The sequence below is a fragment of the Chenopodium quinoa genome, unplaced genomic scaffold, assembly GCF_001683475.1.
Source record: "Chenopodium quinoa cultivar QQ74 unplaced genomic scaffold, ASM168347v1, whole genome shotgun sequence".
Taxonomy (NCBI): Eukaryota; Viridiplantae; Streptophyta; class Magnoliopsida; order Caryophyllales; family Amaranthaceae; genus Chenopodium; species Chenopodium quinoa.
In genome coordinates, this window is record NW_018745569.1 from 1,823,306 (window position 1) to 1,833,098 (window position 9,793).

Consider the following 9,793-nt stretch of genomic DNA (forward strand, 5'->3'; position numbering starts at 1 on the left):
GTCATTTTGTTCTATTACATATAACCTATAGGTTTTGCTATGCTCAGCATACCCTATAAATATGCAATCCAAGCCCCTTTCACCGAGCTTTCTTTTCTTATTGCCGAGCACTCTTACGATTGCCCTACTACCCCAAACCTTGAGATATTTCAAGTTTGGCTTTCTTTTGTACCAAAGTTCATAAGGAGTAGATTCTTTTTCCTTTGTGGGAACCCGGTTAAGAATGTGACATGCTGTCAACATTGCTTCACCCCAGAGCCCTTCACTCAAACTAGAGTAAGAAAGCATGGAATTAACCATCTCTTCAAGGGTTCTATTTTTCCTCTTAGCTACACCATTTGATTGTGGTGCATAGCCAGCTGTTGTCTCATGAATTATACCCAACGATTGGAAATAACTTGGATCATAGTATTCCCCTCCCTTATCAGTCTAATTCTCTTAATAAATGAATCTACTTGCAATTCTACTTCCCTTTTATAAATATCAAACTTGGTTAAAGCTTCATCTTTGGAATGCAAAAGATACACGTAACAAAACCTAGAATAATCATCTATAAAAGTGCCCATGTATCTTTTGTTCCCCAAAGAAGGCGTACTATGAAAATCACACAAGTCACTATGGATTAGTTCTAAAATGTTAGAACTTCTCTCAACTCTCTTAAATGGAGTTTTAGTGATCTTGTTCAACATGCAAGTAGAACACTTATTAGGAGAAATATCACAACATGGAATCAATTCTTGTTTGGACATGAAAAGCATTTTATTATAATTAACATGTCCTAATCTAGAATGCCACAAGTCAAATAAACTTAAATCAACATGATTATCACTTGCATCAACATTCAAACAAACATCATCAAATCCATACAAGTCTTTCAAAGAAAGCTTAAATAATCCATTACATAAATAACAACGACCTATGAAATTTGTTCCTCTAGTAATAATACACCTATTAGCTTCAAACACTAGTTTATAGCCAAGACTATTCAAGGAAGGCCCTGATACAAGATTCCTACTAATATCCGGAGCATACAACACATCCCTAAGAATGATTGCATTCCCCGAACTAAACATTAGTTCTACTTGTCCTCTACCAAGGACCTTGATGGTTGAATTGTTCCCCATAAAGAGATCTTCTCCATCAACAACCTTGTGAAAGGTTTTAAACCAATGCCTCATCTTGCATACATGCCTTGAAGCCCCCGAATCAATCCACCATGAGTCATCATCCTGCACCATAAAAATGTTAGGATCCGTTGCATTTAAATCCAAACCGGAATTAAATTCAACCTCATGAATTGGATTACCTTTGGTGGGTTGGTCCTTGCTAGTGCTAGCATGACCCTCCTTGGCTTTCTTCATCCTTTTCTTAAAGGATAAACAGTCCTTCTTGCGGTGTCCTACCTTACCGCATTCCCAACAAGCAAACTTGTTGTTGTTTGCTTGCTTTTTGGACTTCCCTTTGGAAGAATTATTATTCTTCCTCTTGAAGCTAGTAGAGGCTTTAGCCCTTCCTTCATCTACCATATTCACGGTAGATGAGTTAGGATTTCCATCCTTAGCTCCCTCCATGGCACGAATCAGGTGGGTGGCCAAACCGGACAATGTCATGTCCTCTTTCTTATGCTTAAGATCATCTAGGGGGCAATTTATCAATTATGCTAGAAACAACAAATAGCTCATTCATAGCAATACCATGTTGTTCTAAGCTACCATAGATGCGTTGCAACTCATGATATTGATCCATTATGGATCGACCATCAACAAAACTTAAAATTAATAAAATTACTTACTAAAAACTTCTTACTTGAAGCATCTTCAGCCATATATTTGCCTTCTAAGGACTCCCAAAGCTCCTTAGCCGACTCCACATTTTGATAAACATCAAAAAGATCATCCTCCATACCATTCAAAATATGACCACGACAAATAAAGTCATCGTTGTCCCATTTTGACCTTTCACGAACATCTTCCAAGGATTCATTTTCATGTTCACTAGGCCTTGGAGTACTAATGACATAGGCTAATTTCAAAGATGTAAGAAGAAAGTACATCTTCTTCTTCCATCAACGAAAATCCACACCGTCAAACTTCTTGAGTTTGACAAAATTTGTGGTCAATTCTTTCACACTAGACATGCTTGATTACTTCTAAAACTTAAACTCTTTAGATTGTTAGGTTTTCAAGTAATTCTAAAACAAGAAGTACTATAATAATTGTGGGAACAAAACCTAACTATGTATAATTGATAATGAATTATACAAAAATCCAAATACAATTCAATGTATTACAACCAAACACTAATTTATAAAAGTATTACAGAAAAACACAATAAAAACACTAGTTGTGAAAGATAATTTACTTGCCTCTACTCCAAGCTATTACATCCAACATGAACATGAGAAAACCAGTGACCACTTGAGTCTCAATCCTTGACACACTGACTTAGGCGTATGAATACATTCCTAAAGAGTTTAATTTCCCCCACAATGGTGCTTGGGTTTGATCCGGAAATACTTTTTGAGATACAAAAGTCAGCCCAATTGTTCTTTGCACTAAGAAACAAATTGATGATGAATAATTCACAAAGAAGACTAAAATCAAGAAGATTTCTCACAAAAGTTTGCAAGATTTTTGAAAGAAATTATGGAGAATAACTTAGGGAGAATATCAAAGAATAATATTCTGTCATTTTGCTTTCGAAAAAACTCATTCTATATAAAATAGAATCAACCGTCGTATAAAACCGCAAATCGGCAAGAAGCGCGGACGCAAGCGAAGAGGCGCGGGCGCGCCACCATGGGGCGGGCGGCCTCCTTCTTTGCCTAAAAACTTCGTTTTTTCCAGAAAGTTAGCGCGATTTACGCGCGGTTTGGGCGCGGGTCGCGCCATGTCATGACGCGGGCGCGCCAACCGGAGTCTCTCTAAAGTCTAAGTCAAAGCTTGGAATTCACTAATATTCATGCTAGAATTATGACAGTTTGCTTCTATGTGATGGACTCCATAGCCCAAAGATATATTTATCCTCGTTTTTTTTTTTTTTTTTTTTTTTTTTTTTTTTTTTTTTTTTTTTTTTTTTTTTTTTTTTTTTTATCCTCGTTGAAGAAAGATTGCTATAAATTTGTAAGATTAGCTGTTATGAAAAAACTCTTGAGAATATTTTTATCGATACTTTTATGTTATTTTTTTTTTTTTTTTTTTTTTTTGTCATCATCTGCTGCTGTTTCAGTAGCTTCTAGTGCATGATGTAATAGACTAATAACTGGAGGGGGAATTATGGAAGTCTAGTATTATTAGGTTAGTAGTCTTTAGCCTTAGTATAAATTGAGAGAGGGAGTGAAAGGAAGAGTTAGGTAGAATTTTGTAAAGGGAAACCTTGAGAGAGTTATGGCCTAAAGCCATTGTTGGAGAGTGATTAGCTAAAGGTATCAAGAGAGTAATAGCCTTAAGCTATTGTCCTATCCCTGTGTAAGCTTTCAGCCACTGTTAATCAAAATATTATCTTTTCATCATAGAAGAATCAGTTTACCAAAAAAATCAGATTATTTAGTAGAAATTTTTTTTTTGAAGTTTGGTCTGTGAATATCAGTGCATTACACGAGTGTAATGTACTGTGATTATTGCTAACAGGAAAATAGAGATGAAAAGATTGATTCTTTGAGAACTAAGTAATCTGATTTTTGTAAAAAGAAGAAATAATAAAGATGGAAGCTTTAAATATTGATTAACACTGGCAAAAGGATTACAAGAGATAGGGTTAACAGCTTAACAATTGCTTTAGACCATGCTGACAATGTATTATCACTGGCAAACCTTGCATTTGAAGAAACACAGATAGTTGTTAAGGTATCTTTTTATTGCATATCTCCTTTCAGAGTTTTGACTATATGCATACCCTTTACAATAACTTTATGCCTGGGGCCTCTATTCTTTGTAACTGGAGAGCAATTGAATTTCTTCTCAGTCTACTATGATGGAAATTACCACATTGCTCACTGATGGCATTACACTTTTGCATTTTGATGTAATTAATAAGGTTGGGCACAAGATAGTCTCAGATCTGTTGTATCCTCGTAGTCATAAGATTTTTAATAATGAAATCATGAAAATTTCTGAGCTCTACTGATTAGAGAGGGTAGCCTTACAGTCTTATAATCCACGCAGCGCCATTTTTTGAAGTTCTGACCCTGTATATGATGCACATGTAATGAATACTGATAACGGAGATGTTTGGGATTCTTGGATGGAGTGTTTGGGGATTACATGAATGTGTTATTGGGGAAATAAAGGGGCTAGCCAAATTATGGTTAGTTTTCTAGTATGGTAAATCTGTCAATATTTGTTGTAACTACTTTTTTGTTAAGGGGGGTAAAGCAGCTTTCTAAAGTTTCCATTATCTTTTGGGATAAGTTTCAGCCCAGCTACCCTTCATTTTAACTGAACATTTAGTGAAATAAGTATCCTTTGTGACTCATGAATCAGCTTCTTAAAGATAGGAGTGTCATGTTATTCATCAATATCTATTGGGCGTTTAACTTTATTCCTAGAGTTAGTAATAAGCACATGCTTTTTCGAGTGCCTTACTCAGACCACTAGCAATGGTGAGCAAAAAAAATGCTCACCCACTCTCTCTCTACCCACTTTATCTCTCAACAAATCAGTTTTGCTCATGGGCAAATTTTTTTCACATTTTCTCTCCCAATGGTGAGCAAAAAAAATGCCCACCCACCACTCTCTCTCTTACTTTTTCAATACCCCACCATTACTTTCTCTCTCCTACACAACACTTCTTTATTTATTAATTTCATTTATATTTTAACAATGTTATTCCAAATAAATAAAAACTAGTTTAAATTTGTGTAACTTATTTTTTTTATTTTTGTCTTTTTTATCGTTAAAATTTGTCGTAAAATTAAGTACGTTATATGAAATAATTGTAAAAAAAAGCTCAAAATTTCTTAAATATTTTTATTTATTTTAAAAGCGGTACAATACTAGAAACCAATTACATTTGCAACGTCATGCGTAATTAAACTTAGGAAATAAAATAAACACAACAATTAAAAAATTACTCGACTGCGTACGGAAAAGTAGCTACGCCATAGTACTTGGCTTTATTTAAGTCGTGCTAATTTCTCCCTAATTATGTGGCCCGTATCGTTGCCAAATATGTTCGACTAAATCACGTTTCAGAGATAGATGAATTTCTCTGTCACCCTCGGGTCGCTGTAAACCGCCAGATGAAAAACCATCCGTAGGGGTATCATCCTCTACATCATCTCTGAATCTCTTCCCACTTCCAGCACTACCTTCTTCCTCAGCATCACAAGCGGCTTTTCTTTCCTTCAAGGACATTGACCATCTCAGCTTTGGTCTCCACTTTGGATCCTTGTTAAGCATTTCAATTGCGTGAGGAAAAGTGAAATTGCGACCTTGGGCGACATGAAAAAGCTTCGCCGCACTTTTCATACGATCAGCTTCATTGTAACCACTCCCTTCCTCCGGAAGTCTACCTGCTTCATCATAGCAAGATATCCATTGCAGTGTGTCCGCTGCCAACCTTCTCCAGTGCGACGTCAGACTCTTAATAGGCCTTGGCGGAATTATATGCGGCTTCTGCGTATGCAAAGTTTGATATGCTGCGTGTACATTGCACCATAGGCTAGTTGCTTTTTGGCTTGTACTTTTAATAGCATCCTCGCTAATCTGCAAGTACAACCCAATCAGAGCTTCATCTTCCGCAACAGACCAAATACGGGTAGCTCGTGCAGGAACCTGGTTGGGTTCCAACAAGCGAACTGGTGGAGGAGGATACTGCGGCGTCTCTGGTACGCTTTCCTCTTCGCTCTCATCGAAGAGTGTGTTACTACCAAGATCAGTTTCAGGTGTACGATCTTCATTAGCAGGGTTTTGTAGGGGAACCTCAGTGGGTATCTGATGCAGTGGAGGTGGTTGTGACAACATATTGCTCATTCTTTGCAAAAACAATTGAAACTCGGGATTAGTTAGGAAATCATCACTAAAACCCGAAAATTGTTGACGGAAATTTGGGTTGTTTGGATCCATTAAAAGATTTTGCATCAAAAAACAAAAGATAAGTATCGTTACAAACATTTACTCAAAAAACAAATTAAAATGATAACAAATCCAAAAAAATATCAACAACTTTCTTCAATTGCATAATGCAATTACATTACATGCCATACAATATTTTTTTTTCCTCACAAAATAACATATATACTAATTTTAACACATAACTACATGTACATTTTTAAAAAAATAATTAATCAATACTTGCAACACTTTAAGAACTATGAATTTAGAAATTTCTTGAGAAATTATACACAACTTTGTTTAATTACATAATGCAATATAATTTCGTGGCCTATCATATTGATTTTTTTTCAAAAACCAAACATTTACTAATTTTATTATGTAACTACATTTATATATAGCAAAAAAAAAATTAACCAATAATTGCAACACTTTAAATAACTACAAATTTAGTAATTTATGGAGAAAATATACACAACTTTGTTTAATTACATAATGCAATTTAATTTCGTGGCCTATAATTTTTTTTTTCCACAAAATCACATATATACTAATTTTATTACGTAACTACATTTATATATAGCAAAAAAAATTAACCAATAATTGCAACACTTTAATAACTACAAATTTAGAAATTTATGGACAAAATATACACACCTTTGTGTAATTACATATTGCAATATAATTACATGGCCTACAATTTTTTTTTTTTTAAAAAAAAATCACATATATACTACTTATATTATATAACTGATTTTAAAAATTAAATAAAAAAATTTTTACCTCAATATGGCTGAATTGCAACAACAATATTCTTCTACAAATTTAAAATACTTTTAAGAAAATTAAAATTTGGAGGATTTTAAAGTGTTTACGAAATTATATCAAAATATATCAAAATGCATGTCTATTTATAGAGAATTTAATTTTATGACCGTTGGTAATTTTTTTTTTTTTTACAAAATATATTTTTCAGAAAATAGATTACAAAATTATATCCGTTGTAAACGGCTAGTATTTTCAGATTGGCTAGCAAACTGCAGGAGCCACGTGTCGCGTCTTCATTCACTCCCTCACTGCACGCGTCAGCTCCTCTGCTTTTTTTAAAAAAAAAGCCGCTTCATCAAAACGACGAGTTTTGATTAACGTCCTTTGAGGGAGCTTGACTGATGCGCGTCGTTTTGATGCTCAGTGCTCCGAATTTTTTTTGCTATGTCAGCCAGCTGTGGGCCCCACTCAAGTTACTATTCATCACAAAAAATGCTCAAGTTTTGAGCTTTTTTAAAAATGCTCATGGGCTTTTTTTTCCATTTTAACAAATTCTCACCATTGTAAAACTTGAGCATTTTATTTCCTCACAAAAAAGACTCATGAGCAAAAAAAAGACTCACCATTGCTAGTGCTCTCACAGTGTCAGTTAAGTAGCAACTAGTCAGCCAAGCTTCTTTGAGTAGATAATACAAATAAAGAAAACATATACTTTCATCAGTAACAAATCAACAATAATATAATGACATGTTCCATCTCTTTGTTACTCTATGTTAAAAGTTCCAAGGTATTTAAATAATTGATACCAAGTATAGTGTATAGTTTCCATTAGACAATTATCCATTGACCGGAGTTAATAATCAAAATAAATTACTTTAAAGTAAGTATAGAATATCTCGGATATTATATCATAGAAAAACGTAATAACACATATATTTTAAAAGGTATTCTCGTCAAATTATTTTTATATATAAAGTATAGGAGTTTGGACCCTCTTCCAGTTTTAATATTAAATATATTAAGATAATGTGACAATTAATTATCGAGAAAACGAGCTGAGTATTATATATACTATCAAAATTTACCTCAATATAAACCAAGAGAGCCTTAAAACGTTGAGCATAATCATTCAAAATTAACTGACTAGGCGTATCATCATAGAGTAGTGCTTCATCTCCAAGATAGACTAATATAGGAGACTTAGCTTTGGCACCTCCCCAATACTTATAACTAACGATATACTTTTGATTGAATTTTGCATAACTTTCTGGTTGATAATTGAAGTGATCAAGTGTTTGTTGGTAATGTAAAATGTTAACATCATTATCAAGAGAAGATTTCATGGTTACGGCGCCATGATTATTATGTTTTACTCTTGATTTGCTAATAACTTTCATTCTTGCCATGACAAGAAAAGAAGTTGAGAAGATCAAAAGAAGTAATAATAATGGAAGAAATTGGAGCAATTTTGTGAGAGAATTCATTGCAATTTGTAATTAAGATTAGTGTTTGTTACTTGGTTTGTACACTACACCATGATCGAGTTAATGGGACTTATGAATGTATACTTATATACAAGTGTTTACACTTGGAAATTGATTGGAAAATCCACTCAATCTTAAAGGTATTCTAGTACATTGATTAGTCAAAGATCGATCATTTTCAATTGCATAAAAGTATTTTACTGATAGAGTATAAAACGTATTCCTAGGCCTCAACCATTAGTTTAAGTTTTTGGTTGATTTGGTCCTCTAACATGGTATCGAAGCCAACGTGACACAAAGTTCACGGGTTCGAATCTCATCCACCCCCCACTTTCAAGTGGAATATTAAGCGCTGGGTATGAGGAGGGCCCATGCTGCATCCACACTTCTAGCCCAATGAGCTCTCGTGTGAAGGGGCGTGATAGAGTATAAAACGTATTCCTGGGCCTCAACCATCAGCTTAAACTTTTGGTTGATTTGGTCCTCTAACATTTACATTTTTATAGAATTACGTCATTTTTATTATGAGAAGTTTGATTAAGTGAAAACTAAATTATGATGAAGTTAACTTTGCCATCTAATTGTAGGATCGATTCATTATTCCATTGTGTGAAATAACGACAATAATCTATCCTCAATTAATTTTGGTTAATCAATTTTCATCCACTAAAAGGTTATCCTTTTATGTTAAAATAAATCACGATTTTGATAGCTCAAATAAGTTCAAATATGTCATTTTTCCCAGTCAACTGCCATACTTCCAAAGGTCATCCTTAATCTTAGGAATTTTCCTCCTCCTAGATATGATCGAATTCTAGATTTAATTCGTGGCAAGCAATGGAAACTGTGGCCTAGTTTTGTTTTTCTTCTTAAAAATCTTGGATAGTTGTTAAATATATAACCATTTTAAATTAGAGAAAATTTTAGAATACTTTTTAAAGCATCTCTCAATTTTTGTAAATATAATGTTATGTAAAATTTAAATAATAATTAATAAAGTTCAGACAAAATTTGTTCGGAGAAAGGGCAAATGAACTCGAGATACAGGTTTGCCCTTTACACTTCAGGACTTAACTCTAAAGCTGGGCATAAGCCGGGCTGGCACGCGGCTGCCCGGCATGCCAGATGACCTGAGTCAACACGAGCACAGCACGTGGAACGGTCTGTGGGCCGTGCCGTGAACAAGGAAATTGAAATTTGGCACGAGCACAGCGGGCGGCACGAACACCGGCTCGTCGGCACGGCCCGCCATGCTCGATACTTTTATAATAAAATAAATAGTTTTTTAACAAAATAATAAAGCAAATATTAAAAAAAAATGGGCAACACAGGGCCGGCACGACACGCCACGCTAGGCACGTGGGCCATGCCGTGCCGTGGGCCGACTTGTGGAAATGGCCGGCACGACCGTGCCAGCATAACGGCACGGCATGGCCCACCATGTGGCTAGGCACGGCCGGCACAGTCCACGACAGCACGGCACAGTAC

General features: G+C 34.9%; 1 protein-coding gene across 1 annotated transcript; it reads right to left on the minus strand.

Annotated features, from left to right (window-relative positions):
• Positions 1–4,888: 4,888 nt before the first annotated feature.
• LOC110716328 lies at positions 4,889–8,352 on the minus strand. Its single transcript, XM_021894947.1, has 2 exons — positions 7,907–8,352; positions 4,889–5,973 (listed from the first exon to the last, which is right to left on the minus strand). The coding sequence occupies exons 1-2, from the start codon at positions 7,948–7,950 to the stop codon at positions 5,139–5,141; spliced, it is 879 nt and encodes a 292-aa protein (XP_021750639.1). The 5' UTR covers positions 7,951–8,352; the 3' UTR covers positions 4,889–5,138.
• Between the last annotated feature and the right edge of the window lie 1,441 nt (positions 8,353–9,793).